The sequence below is a fragment of the Piliocolobus tephrosceles genome, chromosome 17, assembly GCF_002776525.5.
Source record: "Piliocolobus tephrosceles isolate RC106 chromosome 17, ASM277652v3, whole genome shotgun sequence".
In the NCBI taxonomy this organism is placed as follows: Eukaryota; Metazoa; Chordata; class Mammalia; order Primates; family Cercopithecidae; genus Piliocolobus; species Piliocolobus tephrosceles.
The window spans coordinates 17,734,238-17,748,789 of NC_045450.1; the positions used below are offsets into that span (position 1 = coordinate 17,734,238).

General features: G+C 37.8%; 1 protein-coding gene and 1 non-coding gene across 6 annotated transcripts in view; both read right to left on the reverse strand.

Annotated features, from left to right (window-relative positions):
- SMG1 (SMG1 nonsense mediated mRNA decay associated PI3K related kinase) overlaps positions 1 to 14,552 on the reverse strand; it is a 117,263-nt gene that overhangs the window by 47,132 nt on the left and 55,579 nt on the right. For all 5 annotated transcript variants that reach the window (XM_023189754.2, XM_023189752.2, XM_023189751.2 and 2 more), the window contains 15 exons: positions 14,040 to 14,201; positions 13,235 to 13,353; positions 12,692 to 12,779; positions 12,501 to 12,602; positions 11,743 to 11,883; positions 10,995 to 11,194; positions 10,418 to 10,614; positions 10,085 to 10,249; positions 8,835 to 8,989; positions 6,214 to 6,356; positions 5,862 to 6,063; positions 2,850 to 2,959; positions 1,726 to 1,873; positions 1,193 to 1,352; positions 341 to 461 (listed from right to left, as the gene is read on the reverse strand). In XM_023189754.2, coding sequence (XP_023045522.1) covers positions 341 to 461; positions 1,193 to 1,352; positions 1,726 to 1,873; positions 2,850 to 2,959; positions 5,862 to 6,063; positions 6,214 to 6,356; positions 8,835 to 8,989; positions 10,085 to 10,249; positions 10,418 to 10,614; positions 10,995 to 11,194; positions 11,743 to 11,883; positions 12,501 to 12,602; positions 12,692 to 12,779; positions 13,235 to 13,353; positions 14,040 to 14,201 — 2,213 coding nt within the window. The remainder of the gene's footprint in view (positions 1 to 340; positions 462 to 1,192; positions 1,353 to 1,725; positions 1,874 to 2,849; positions 2,960 to 5,861; positions 6,064 to 6,213; positions 6,357 to 8,834; positions 8,990 to 10,084; positions 10,250 to 10,417; positions 10,615 to 10,994; positions 11,195 to 11,742; positions 11,884 to 12,500; positions 12,603 to 12,691; positions 12,780 to 13,234; positions 13,354 to 14,039; positions 14,202 to 14,552) is intronic.
- LOC111524560 lies at positions 12,057 to 12,160 on the reverse strand. Its single transcript, XR_002725818.1, has one exon. It is a non-coding gene; the product is annotated as a small nucleolar RNA U13 (small nucleolar RNA).

Here is a 14,552-nt window from a genome sequence, read left to right on the forward strand (position 1 = left end):
GCTGAGCAAGAGAAGCCAAACACAAGAGAACATGTTATGATTTCACGTACATGAAACTTTAGTAAAGACAAGTCTAATTTATAGTGACAGAAAGCAAATCAGTAACTGCTGACAAGGCAAATGAAGAGATGACCACAAGGGAATCTTCTGGGGTAAGACGGTGTTCTGTATCTTGATCGTATTGGTGGTCACACAAGTGAAGACATGTTAGAACTCATCAAACCATACACTTAGAATGTGTAATATATACCTCAATAAAGCAAAATTTAAAAAAAAACACACACACACACCTTTAATTTTCTCTTAAAAAAAAAAAAAAAAAAAAAAAAAAACCACTTACCTTTAATTTTCTCCAACAACCGATTCTGGTACATAGTATACCTTAACGCCTGCATCCATGGCCTTACATCATGCTGTTTACATGAACGTAAAGCTTCACTGAAGAGTGGAATAAGACAGTCCTGCCAGAGAAAAACCAAAGTTACTTAATGTAAAACAGGCTCTTGATATGTTTGCAGATACATAGCAAGTCTTAAGTCCAAGACTGCAATATAGTTTGGCTACTTCAGACTGATTACAGTAGTTTTATCTATTACACTATGCCCTTACATCATTTATCTTCTACTTACAAGAGGCAAGCACACAGTAAGAGAGAGCCTTGTTCTGAAGGGAAACTTTCTTCAGAATATTAAGTCTAATTTATCAATAAAGCACATTACACACACAAAAAAAATCACAGCACATTTACTATAAAGCAGACTGCTAAATTGCAGAAAAACATTACAACTAATGCTTTATAATGAGGTTCTCAAAGATCATCATTCGTTTGGAAGCCCCCATCTCTGGTTGAACTTTACCCTATTTGGGATGAGGAGGAGAGATCTTTGTTTGCAGCAAATCTAAAATTTACGTAATCTGCCTAAAGGAACTGTCTTTACATACACCACCTCCCACCCCAAAAATAGAAAAAAAAAAATTGGGCAATTTGCCATCCTTGAGATTATCTCAGGTTCTTCCATCTGCCCCATGTACTTCCCAAATGAAAGATTGCCTGAAAACAGCATGTTAGACTCTGGATTTACTAGCTTGTCCAACCACAAATCCTATATCAAAAAACTCAAAAAATAAGGTCTTTGTTCTACAGTAATGGCCATTAATAGTCATAAGAATGTGCTTGTAAAAATATACAGACCTCTGTTGAAAGTCTGTTAGAAACTGTGTTCTCCAAAGCAGATGAGCAATATAGCTGCAAGGTACTTAGAACTGGCAAAGACTGTGAAACTGTTAAAGTAGAAAGTCTCAGAGGTCCAATAGAGATGCGGGATGTTTGCTTCAAATACTTTACCACATTTCTGAAACAAAATATTTACTGTTGATTAATGAAAATTACAATTCATAACCACTCAAAAAATAAAGCAATTGATAACATGCTATCAAACTGACATCCAAAGTTGGGGGAAGTAAGAGGAGCAGCCTACTCTATAATAAGATGATATTCGCAAGTCAAGACATTTGCTTTTGGGGACTTTTACATTTTACTTCATTTCAACCTCAGTTTATGTTGGCAAGCAGCATTCACGTATGATATGACTTCTACAACTAAAATGAAGCTATTAGCACTAGTATTTAGTAACTTAGTAACTGTCCTTCCAGCCCTCTTCATGCCATGTATGTTTATCACATGATATATACAATGTACATTTACCTCCATAAGAGTAAACTTACTCAGTTATAGACTGCCACTTCTGATCTTGTTCTATCGGGTTTAAAGCAGTTGCCAAACAAACAGAACTTCTTAACAATTGAACCTCAATGGATTTCTGAAGTTCCCTTGGATCTGGACTTAACATGTTAGGAAGCAGTTTTTTCATGTCTACAGAAGTTAAATAAAATGTCATTAAGTTAATGTGCTTTTATTATAAATTTTTATTTATATCTGGCATTATTAAAAAATAATCACCAGTGAATAGCTCCTTTAATATTTAAGGCAGTTAAACACTATAAGCATTACTGAGAACTATATAAAAATCATCACTTCATATAAAATTACTGTACCTCAGACGCCTAAAAAGCAGTTGCCTTCAAAGGCTCAAAAATCAGTAAGTCGAGGCTGGGCGTGGTGGTTCACGCCTGTAATCCCAGCACTTTGGGAGGCCAAGGTGGGTGGATCACAAGGTCAGGAGTTCAAGACCAGCCTGGCCAAGATGGTGAAACCCTGTCTCTACTAAAAATACAAAAAATTATCTGGGCACAGAGGCAGGCACCTGTAATCCCAGCTACTCAGGAGGCTGAGGCAGGAGAATCGCTTGAACTTGGAGGGCAGAGATTGCAGTGAGCCGAGATCACGCCACTGCACTCCAGCCTGGGTGACAGAGTGAGACTCTGTCTCAAAAAAAAAAAGAAAATCGGTAAGTCAATCTACTATTTAAGGGGACAAATCTAGACCTGCATTAGCAAATCTTGCTCAATCCAGAATATTCATTCAACTTTTTAATAACATTTTATAAAGAGTTCCATTTGTGATAAAGAACCTAATTAATGAGCCACATCAAGATGAAAGCCAAGAAAAATATTTAGCTGAAACACTACTTTGTCCTTTGTCAAACAAAACGGCTACATAAATCTCAAAGTATTAAGGTGGCCATTTTTTTTATTTGACTTAATTTTAACTGCTTTTCATTTCCCAAATCAAACATAAATAGGGCAGCCCTAAATTTGTTGCTTCACATGGGATTCTGCCCCCCAAAAAATGTAAAATAACTTCCAGATTTTCCAGTAAAATAATACTAAGCCAAACATTCTGAGCAACTTGTCCATTAAAATAATTTTAAAACTATTTTCTCAAATACCTATTTTTTCTTTTGATCCTCCAGCAAGTAGATTGATATTTTCTCCTGGTAACAATTCTAATTGCTCGGTACATTCAACAAATTTTCCAGACTCAAAGCTGCTTAATGATCTGTAATTAAAAAATCGGTTAGCTTGTATTCGCAGCCTGTGGAACCATTAAAAAAAAAACAAAAACAAAAAAATAATCCAGAATATTCATTCAACTTTTTTTCTAGGAAGACAGCAAAGTACAGAGCACTTTTCTGACAAAATTCCTTCCACGAGGATGCCACTATTTTGGTTTTTATGTTGAAGATGTGACTACCATTTAATTAGTACTCAAATTAGACTGGCAAACCAGAAAGTCACAGCTACAGGCTTTCAGTGGAGTTGACTCGCCCCTGTGTCTCCTTCCTGTTTTCGTGTGTTGCAGCCTGTTCTCTTCAGAGCCTAACACACTGACAGTAGACCTCTGCAGGACAACTTTGACACCCAGTTCTCTCCAAGCTGCCGGTGAGCAACCTGTGCAGCCTCACTCCTCACCTACAGCATGAGCCCTTGCAGCTCTCCCAGCATCACAGTCTTGTATCTCAGTCCTGGCTTCTTTCACTGCTGGTATCACTCTGTCTCTCCCTTTCTCACCTACTTCTCTTTTTTTCAAAGAATTCTTCTCTTTCATCTGCTTATATGAAAAATAATGACACCTCTGAAATTCTTTCCTGTAGTCCTGCAGCATCAATGCCAGGAAGACAGGCCTCATCCTCCCAGCTCTATGTTGTTCCTTTCAGATCCCTCACCCTGTCCCCATTTTCATGATAGGGGCTCTCCAGCCAGGAAGAAGACACTGTTTCTCTCTCTTCCTCTTTTCCATCTTTGCCTGTCCCTCTCACTGTGTCACTTCCCTTATAACTCAGCCTGAGGCCAGTGTTGGAAAGGCACATCAGCTGACTTATCCTGTGCCTGATTCTACCTAGATCAGTACAACCACTAGCTTCTCAGGGGGAGCCTTGAGTACTGGGCATGATGAACTGATGCCAACACATTCATCGTTTCTGCCATTAAAAGGTCCTAAAGTCCTCTGCAGTGGCATTAAAAGTTCCCCAAGTCCCCACTACGCTCTACAATGCCCTATGCTTTCAGCTAATGACTGAGTCCTCAGAAAAACAAACAAATAAACAAAAAACACAGGCTTTAATTTCCTCTACCCCTACCCCCAATCCACCATATACTGCCCAAATTCTGTCTACACCAACTTTGACTGCTTTCCTTGAGGCATAGAAAAGGTGAGGTCCAGTTAATCTATCAGTTCTTTCTCCTGTCTCTTCAACCTCTGCTTTCCAGTGGCTCCTTCCCCTTGACCAAAAGAACATAATCTCTCCAACATTTAAAATAAACATCTAATATTTCCCTCCAGCAACAGCTTCCTATCCTCAACTTAACGAAAAACTCACTGACCAAATAACTTACCTCAAGCTTTTCATTTTCAAATGTCTCTACCACTCAATACTATTCAGTCTAGCTTCTTCTGTCTCTCTACAATACTCTTTTTCCTCATAATCCCTAGAGCATCTGACAAGCCTGACTACTCCCATCTAGATGTCCTATATCTAGGACACTTCCCTCCTCAATGTCCCTGTGTTTTTTTGAATGGCTTCCTCTCCTATCCTTTCACAAAAATGCTAAACTAGGATTCTGATTCAAGCCTTCCTTCCTCTTCACTCACTATTCTCCAGAGGCTTCTCTCTGGTTTGGTGGCTTACAAAGGCTCTATCTAGAGTATAGACACTGAAAAGGAAAAAGGGCCTTTTCTGTGTGCTAATGATCTGCAAATCTCTCGAGCTTAGACTTTCTCCTTAGTTCCAAATCCAATTCTTAATAGCTTACCCAACAATCTCATCTGCACATTTCTTTAGAAATCTTAAAACATGGCTTGTTCTCTGTGTGCTCCTATTCCAGTTAATAGCATTGTTTCTTTTCCCTCTACCATTGCCCTCATAAACTAATGGTCTCCATGCTTCCACACTTGCCCCCCCACCTCCAGTCTTTTCACCATAGCAGAATGAACCACCAAGTCAGATCACAACTCATCTCTGTTCAAATCCCACCTGAAATTGTCAGTCTTACTAGAATAACAGCCAAAGTTCTTTTCTCAGTACCCAACTATTTCTCTGCCCTTTTATCCTACTGTTTAAGGCGCTCCTAACCACATAGGCCTCCCAGCTATTTCCAGAACACTCCAAGCCCATAGTTCTCACATTAGGTCTGGGCCCAAAGGGCATCCTGATGGGCATGATTTGACCTTGTGTCTTCCCTCCCAAGGTCAGCTTTACCTAACTGCTTTCCTTATGGCATAGAAAAGGTGAGTGAGGTCCAATTAATCCTTCTATCAATATTCTTTATCTAATCTTTGCTTTAAAAAGTTGGAATTTGTGTCTGTTTTATATGCTGCCTGGGTCGTAGTACATGCTCAATGAAGCAATTACACATTAACCCATTTAGCACTAAAAGGCAAGGGTATCAGACAAAGTCTAATGACCTTTATCTTCCCAGCCAAGTGTCTGCAACAGAGTGAGTGCTCAGTTTTGAATTACAGAATTAATAAAAGCACAGAGGAATGAGAGGAAAGTTTAATTTATAGATGTTCACAAACTCTGTCCTTATTAGAATAAATGTTTTTGATATATTCAGATCTCATTTAGAAACAAAGCCATCAAATGTGATTCTTTCTAAAGCAGTATAAATTTTTCTTTATATTCACTCTGGCATAATCTTCAAATTGTATTAAGGTTTTAGAATGACAGGTTCTGAGAATTAATACCAAATGACTAATCTCAGCAGTCTGTTTTCCCATTATACAAATACCTTCCTCACCTGTGACATCAGTTCCCTGTTGTCATTTTCATAATGGCAGTAAGTTAGAAATATAACCATTTTGTATTACTACATACGATCAATTTTAATATTTTTTTGCCACAGGAAAAAAATCATAGTTTTTGGAAACTCGTTTTATAATTGGAAAAAGAAAGCCTTACTTTATATAGTTGAAGTCAGCTTTCAGGTTGAGGGAAGTGCTACTGGTACTCTTTTTCAAGTCATGGATAGCGTTCTGCCATTCCTGTACAGCAGCCCAATCGGCAATTGAGATGTAGCACTCACATGCTTTATTTCCTAAATAATTTATGACCTCAGGGGAAGAGTCAGTCGGTTTGGACAGCACAGTTTTTCTGGATTCACCTGAAAGTATGTTATAAAACACGAAGAGAGAGATTCAGATCAATTAGAAATATTTCAAAGAGCACAGAAACCCAAAAACATAAAGTAAGATCATCAGTACAAAATATATTCCTATAACTTTTGCTTTATTTAAAAATACTGAACGCTCACCATTCAGAGAATGTTTCGGGCTGGCACTGTTACGCCCAGCATTGGCTAAGGTGAGCACCGATTTGTCAAAGCTGGAAATGCAGCAATCAACACCTGTCATAGCACACAGGTGTTCCTGGTACTCCACAGAGGCCTTTTCAAACCTGAAAAAGCAAATTGAAGCAGTTTTATTTATTTATTTACTTTTTTTTTTTTTTTTTTTTTTTTTTTTTTTTTTTTTTTTTTGAGACGGAGTTTTGCTCTTCTTGCCCAGGCTGGAGTGCAATGGCACTATCTCAGCTCACTGCAACCTCTGCCTCCCAGGTACAAGCGATTCTCCTGCCTCAGCCTCCTGAGTAGCTGGGATTACAGGCACTCACCACCACGCCAGGCTAATTTTTTTGTATTTTTAATAGAGACGGGGTTTCATCATGTTGGCCAAGTTGGTCTTGAACTCCTGACCTCAGGTGATCTGCCCGCCTCAGCCTCCCAAAATGCTGGGATTACAGGCGTAAGTCACCATGCCTGGCCTTTACTTACTTATTTTTTGAGACAGTCTTACTGTCACCCAGGCTGGAGGGCAGTGGCATGATCATGGCTCGCTGCAGCTTTGCCCTCCCAGGCTCATGCAATCCTCCAACCTCAGCCTCCCAAGTAGCTGGGAATATAGGTGCCCACCACCACACCCAGCTAAAATAAGGTTTTGCTATGTTGGCCAGGGTGGTCTCAAACTCCTGGGCTCAAGCGATCCATTCACCTCAGTCTCCCCAAGTACTGGGAGTTCAGGCATGAGCCATCCCACCCAGCCCCAAAGGAGTCTTATTTTAAACACACATATCTCGTTTCCGCCCTGTGCCCCAAAAACGGTGCAAAAATAAATTGAGCTAAAACAGTGAGTTGACTATGGTGGGGGGAGGTTTGATGTCTTCCTCACAACTATGAAAGTAAATTTAAAATTCGTTAAATGTTTTTTTAAAAAAATGTAAGACAGTATAAAAGAACTAGTGGAAAGTACTGATAAGTAACTGATGTCAGTGTATGGAAAGGCTTTGCAGAAGGATAAAATGCACGAAAAGATGCACAAGTAACAGATCTAGATGCATAATGCTGAAACACAACATTAAACATTAAAAACAAATTATAAATCAAGAAATTGGATAGCATCAACAATCTTAGTATTTAATAAAATTTCACAGATTAACACAAGAAAAATTGAGAGGCCATGAAGACATGATCCATGTTTTAAAAAAATCACAAAAGGTCACTGTATGGGGCAACTTCTACTATTAGTCATTAATAAAAATATAGAAACGTAAACTGCAATAACTATTTTCACTGATGGTGGTGGTAGCATTCTTGCTTCTCAGTGACTGTCAGTATCCACAAAGGTGAAGGATATATACTGCAGCCATCTTTTCTGTAGAGTAACTTAGCAATAGAATGTATCATAAGACTTATGATTTGGCAGTCTTTCTTCTAGTAAATCAGTTTGTGTGGAATCCAAGAAAGTAATCAGAAATATAAGCAAAGATTTTAAGTGCTATGGTGCATTAAGTTAGTAAAAAAATATCAGAAACAAACTTAATGTCCAACAGTAAGAAATATTAAATTATGGTATACTCATAAATACAAATCTTCATTAAAAATAACATTGTAGAATATTTAACATGGCAATTTTTTTGTTTTTTTTTTGTTTGTTTGTTTGTTTGTTTTTGGGATGGAGTTTCACTCTTGCTGCCCAGGCTGGAGAGCAGTGGCACAACCTGGGCTCACCGCAACCTCCGCCTCCTGAGTTCAACCGATTCTCCTGCCTCAGTCTCCCAAGTACCTGGGATTACAGGCATGTGCCACCACACCCCGCTAATTTTTTTGTACTTTTAGTAGAGACGGGGTTTCACCACGTTAGGCTGGTCTCAAACTCCTGACCTCAGGTGATTCGCCCGCCTCGGCCTCCCAAAGCGCTGGGATTACAGACGTGAGCCACCACCCCCAGCCTAACATGGCAAACATTTTTTTAAATACTGAATGGGAAAAGAAGATCATAAAACCATGTGCCTACGTACGCTGCTGTTTTGGTGAAGAGTGGAGAAAACGACACGAAAGAAAAAAGAATTACAAAAGCATATGGATATGGAAATATGGAACTACAAAAGCACACATACCAGAAGTTACCACAAAGATATGGAAGTATGAGCAGTTATTTTATTTCCCAAATTTGTAAGATTTCATTAAACTAACATAAATGGACACAGAACAAGCTACTCTATCTGGAGGAAGCAATGAGTCTGAATGTAGAGTTCAGAGGACTAATGGGCAAATACTCTGACAATAAAGGGTAATTTGTATCAGACTCTGAGGGAAAAGGAGCTCAACTAGGGATCAAGTTCAAAAGCATTTATAAACCAACTGACAGGTCTTGTTTCCCAGTGTGATTTCCCACTAATTCTTAAGTAAGAAAGGCACTCAAGTATTGCTAACTAAAGAACAAACTGAAGATACCTCCTGATGAAGTGATTTATAGCAAGTTTCAACTGCTGAAAGCAAACAAAGCTGTTTTAAGATTTGGCTACAATGTCAGTGAGCAATACAAAGAATTTAAACATAAAGTAATTCTATCACCCATTTCCTTCCTTCCAACCTACCTCCCTTCAGCCTGCTGAGCCACTGAGTTAATCCACAGAAGATTTTTTCCAACAATAGATGATGACCAGACAGCAATTCCCTGTATAGCTTCAGGACAATGAAGTTCACATAGTGCTTCTACCACCATCATAATGGTTACTTCCAATTCATTCCCCTGAAAACACATTCAGAAAAATTAAGTCATCCAATACTATCAAAACGTAAATCCCTATAAAATTTACCACTGATCACAGTCTGTGCCTGCTTAAAGCCAAATGTATTTAACAATTATTTTCACAATTTTCACATTATTTAGCTCAAAATTCTTTAAAATGTTACATATAAAATAGCCACAAAGGGTGACTAACAGAACCTTAGCAGCACATGGATATTTGTACCCCCACCCCAAAATTTATTACTCAAACATTTAACCTGTGACCTCTGTAGGAATAACACATGGAGTAAAAAGAAAGCAAAAATTAAATATAAATAACAGGAATTAAAGAATGACTAATTTCATGTGTTTGAATATTGCTTGACACGACCTGAATTGCTAAACATTTTGTTATTTTTAGATTCCAGTTATTTATTATAAGCCCACTTTCAAGCCAGGAATTACTCAAGCATTTGTCATACGTTATAAAAACAATTTCTCCTGGCCAGGTGCAATGGCTCATGCCTGTAATCCCAGCACTTTGGAAGGCCGAGGTGCGCGGACCACTCGCTGTCAGGAGGAGTTCGAGATCAGCCTGGCCAATATAGTGAAACCCTGTCTCTACTAAAAATACAAAACTTAGCTGGGTATGGTGGCGGGTGCCTGTAATCCCAGGGACTGAGGCAAGAGAATCGCTTGAACCCAAGAGGCGGAGGTTGCAGTGAGCCGAGATCACACAACTGCACTCCAGCCTGGGCGACAGAGTGAAACTGTGTCTCCAAAAAAAAAAAAGATTTCTCCCATAAATATATTTTTAGAATTACCTTAAAGTTCTAAACTTTGCACATAAGAAATACAGTTTTAACGTGTTCTAACATGAACATTGTTTTAACATGAACAAAAACATGAACATTATTTTAACATTCTAACATTGTTTCAACATGAATAAAATAGGTAACTCTGGCAGTTGTTGCTTTTACAAAATACAGGATCAAAACCTTTGAAAATGAATCCAAGCTTTAACTTATTTTATCCATAGATTAAATCACACCAAAGGAATTAAACCATGTTTTCTTATTAACAGACGTAAAATGAATTCCAAATACATCACTTTACCTGAGATAGATTGGTTGTTTTCATCTCTGTAAGCAAGTCAAAGCCATGTCTCACTGTCACTGCAGGCTGGCCTGCCAACAATCCTACCCTCATGATGGAGAGTCGAATCCGTGTTAGCCAGTCCTGACAAGTTTGGCGATTGGTATAGAAAAAAGTTCTAATGACCTTTATGATAAGAGAAAGAAAAGCTCAGGACTGGTTCAATTTATAGGTAAGGATGTCTCACCTATATATAAACCAAATACATAAGTCTACTGTAATTTCAGCTCTGCACATACTGCCAGCTGTGACCATTAAACTGCTATAAAACAACACTGTCTCACAGAAACCAACCTTGGGAGGTGATGTTAATGCATTAGCACATCCCTCATATGCATTATACATTAATTTCTCCAGATTTTCCAGATACTGCAGAAGAAGAACAAGCCTAAGTTGGTTGTTACCATGGCCTTCATCATTGTCTGCAGTTGTCCACTGACTAACGTCTTGATCAGGGTTTAACGTGTGAGCTGCAAGACTTCGAATGATACCTGAAAGCAAAGACAACATTCTGAATTTTTAAAAATCTTAAAAGTTTCTAGAAGAAGTGTGAATTTTTTATGACAAATTCACATTTATCAAGTATCCTCTGTCTATCCGTCATTTAAAAATAAAAAATCCCAACATGAAAGATTTTTCACTTTAGGAAAAAAAAATTTTTTTTCCACATGACTCCCATAAGTTTTGGGAAAAAAACGTATTTCCAATGCAATTATTCAATGAAAGCTTACTCTAACAAACATACCTGAAAATTACTTTTTTTTTTTTCCAAAAAAACATATATTCTCAAATCTTTAACAAAGATTTAAAAATCCATTATTTCTTAATAAGGCTTTGAAAATATTCACATCACAAAGCTTGAGTAAGTTACCTTCAATTGTCTGGAAGGTGTCTTGAGCTCTGCCCAGTGGGGTTCTCAGCTTAGAAAGAACAGTGAATTGTGCAGCTTCCCATATGGCCCACTGCCAAAGGACAGCATCTGTCTTCAGGAGATTGCGAGGAATTGTTGACTGGTCACGCTTATCCAGTCTCTGGCAGCTATAGAACAGTCTTTCTAACCAATTGTCCTTCCTGGGAAAAGTAGTTTCATATTTAAAAGACAATGACAACTTCATTTTAATAATCAAAAAAAAATGCAAGGGAAATGGGAATAAAACTATAATTTTCCCTACTCCAAAATAGGCAAAACCTATGAAATTGAGAAGCATTATATCCCCCCTTCTCATTTTGAGGTCTTTTATAATTAACAGGACGAGGTACAGTGTGTAAGGATGATTAGGGTAAATGGCTCATGCCAGTCAGGAATGAAACTCATGGAATGTAACTAAGCATTTCTAGAATATCTCCACCCCCACCCCATTCCCCAAAGTGTTAATGACATCACATCAGTTAACTGTTAACCACATTTCATTACTCAATTTCAAAGCCCATTTTTGTATCTACAGATGCTATCTTCAGAGCAATTTTCCTACTGATGAAAACTAAAATAACCCATATGAGAAGAATGTTATTTGATACTCTGCCACCCCCAAACATATTTTCTCTTCAAAACTGCATGTAAAGTCAAGGGAATCTTAAAATTATGTTTCCCAGATAAAACAGTCAAAGAAATGCCTTACCCTGTTCTATGAGAGTTCCCATACAAAATAAAACTAATAACATCAGAGAAATCTTGGGGGTGGAATGTGTTACTTGGTGCTTTATTCATGTGACTTCTTAATGCTAAAGAAATTTCTTGAATTTCTGTGTGATTGTTATTGCTGTAGACAGAAAATAAAGTTGTTGTTATGCAAAATGTTTTAGCTTAAAAGGTTAGCACATACTATAATCGGATTATTTACTTATTAACTCACTGGAGGTAAAAATACAGTAAAATTGAGACTTTAAAATGGATACAGAGATGTGATTACAACTTTAGATCCTTTTTCATTCACCTCAGATAGGTAATGTGCCGACATCATAAGAGGATTTGAGGGAGGCATATCAAACATGTGAACATAAAAACCCAATCATTCTGCTTATGTATTACAAAAGGATCAATTTTAGGCTCTTAAAGCTCCCAAATCAACTGGATCAAAAACAGTAAAAGATTACTGTTTAGTTTTTCAAATATCTGAGCTACTAAGAAACACATTCTGGCACTATATGAGCTATTCTATACTCATTATTGTGAGCCTATAAAGCTCATTAAAAATTTTTAAGTTTCTTGCAGTCTTGCAAAATTGGATTATTTGACATCACTTCAATCACTGACAAGCAGGGCCATAAAAGATGTGTCATTAATGTTCTAATAGGTGATTTGTCTTCTCCTAAAGTAGACAACCACTAGAGGCTGTAAATATAACAGAATGTCTTTACTCCAAAACAACTGTTATACCTTAGGACAACATCTAAAGGAATTGATTTCAACAGTTTTCCAAATGCTTGTCGAATACGAGTTCCACTGTGCACTAGCTGAACACGGCAAACATCAACACATCTATGAAAGAACGAAACAGACAAAGCAGGTATGTTAACATTTCCAGGTTATTAGGGTTAGTGTCAAAAGACATGATCTTAATTCCATACCTCTGTAAAAGATCATCTGGCAAGGAAGAGGACAGAGCATGTAGACTGCTGCATGCCTGCAGACAGATATTCACATCTTCAACGAGAGCTATTAAACATTAAAAGACAGTTACTTTCAGCTGGCCAAAAGAATCTGAATCCATTCATTCATTCAACAAAGACTGAATCCATTCATTCATTCAACTATAGACTAGGCACCATTCTTGTCCAGAACCCTCACTGACTGTCACATTTGGAAAAATGATACGTTCAACAAAACCCACAAAATTTAACTGACTGGTCATCACACAAACCTTTTCTGAGAGAAAATGTAAAAGTATATGCAAACTATAAACATTCACATAAGCTTAAATATGTGACAATCACTTCAAAAACATTTTTCTAATACTAAGAATGAAAAAACATCAAGACTGTATATCTGTTATTAAAATGAGGATTATACATCTTCAGGTCAGGAAAAGAGTTCGACTGATGACCATCTCCCATTACCAAAGGCCCTTTTAAGGATTGATAAACAAAACAGAAAAAAAACCAGAGTCTTACTGTTGGCTAAAAGGCCTTTGCAAAATTTATGGAAAGACGGAAGAGAGAATAAAGGTGCATATGTTTCGGACTTCTTCATTAAAACAGCTACTTCCAAAGCCCAAGTCATTAACAGTTTCCTGAAACACAAAATATACAGTTAATTGTACATTTAAAAAAACAAAAAAACACTTTAAAAGTCTAGTCTTCTTACATTGATTGGTTTTCTCTTGGTTTTTCAAACATCTCAAACTGAAACTACAGAAATGAAACTACAGAAATTACTGTCAAAATTGTTGTGTGCCTTTTAAGAAAACCTCCCAACGCAGCATGATAATAGCAAAGAGGCCGGGAGCGGTGGCTCACCTGAGGTCAGGAGTTCAAGACCAGCCTGGCCAACAACATGGTGAAACCCCGTCTCTACTAAAAATACAAAAATTAGCTGGGTGTGGTGGCAGTCACCTGTAATCACAGCTACTTGGGAGGCTGAGGCAGGTGAATCCCTTGAACCTGGGAGGCAGAGGATGCAGTGAGCAAAACTCTGTCTCAAAAAAAAAAAGCAAAGAATATTAAAAATCTATATATATTCTTCTATGAAACACTGGGGATGGGGGATTGAGATTGTTCATGTATTTATTTTCAGAAAGAACAAGAAAGCCTAGATTAATAAAACCAAATTATAAGGTGTTTGACAACAAAGAAAATGCTCTACCTCACCTCTGTAATCCACATTTTTTTATTTTTTGTAATCCACATTTCTTATTTTCAAATTATAAAGGCAAATTAATAAAGTTAGGAATAGTTAATACTATATAATATCTGTTACCTCGTGTCCTGGTTAAGGTTATCTTTCTTAAGTAATATTCCCAGAAGATTTAATATAATTGAGAAATGTTTCTTTGTAGCCGTAGTTACAGTGCTAATCACGGCTCCATCAAACAAAGAAGGAGAGGAAGAACTGAGGCTACTAGAGATAAAGTGATCATGCCTGAAAGACAAAGCATAGATTATCTTTTCATCTTTAATCAAAGAAAGCAAGCAAGTCCAAAGTTAAATCAACATACATCTTTAAAATCTATACATTAGGCCGGGCGCGGTGGCTCAAGCCTGTAATCCCAGCACTTTGGGAGGCCGAGACGGGCGGATCACGAGGTCAGGAGATTGAGACCATCCTGGCTAACACGGTGAAACCCCGTCTCTACTAAAAATACAAAAAAACTAGCCGGGCGAGGTGGCGGGCACCTCTAGTCCCAGCTACTCCGGAGGCTGAGGCAGGAGAATGGCGTAAACCCGGGAGGCGGAGCTTGCAGTGAGCTGAGATCCGGCCACTGCACTCCAG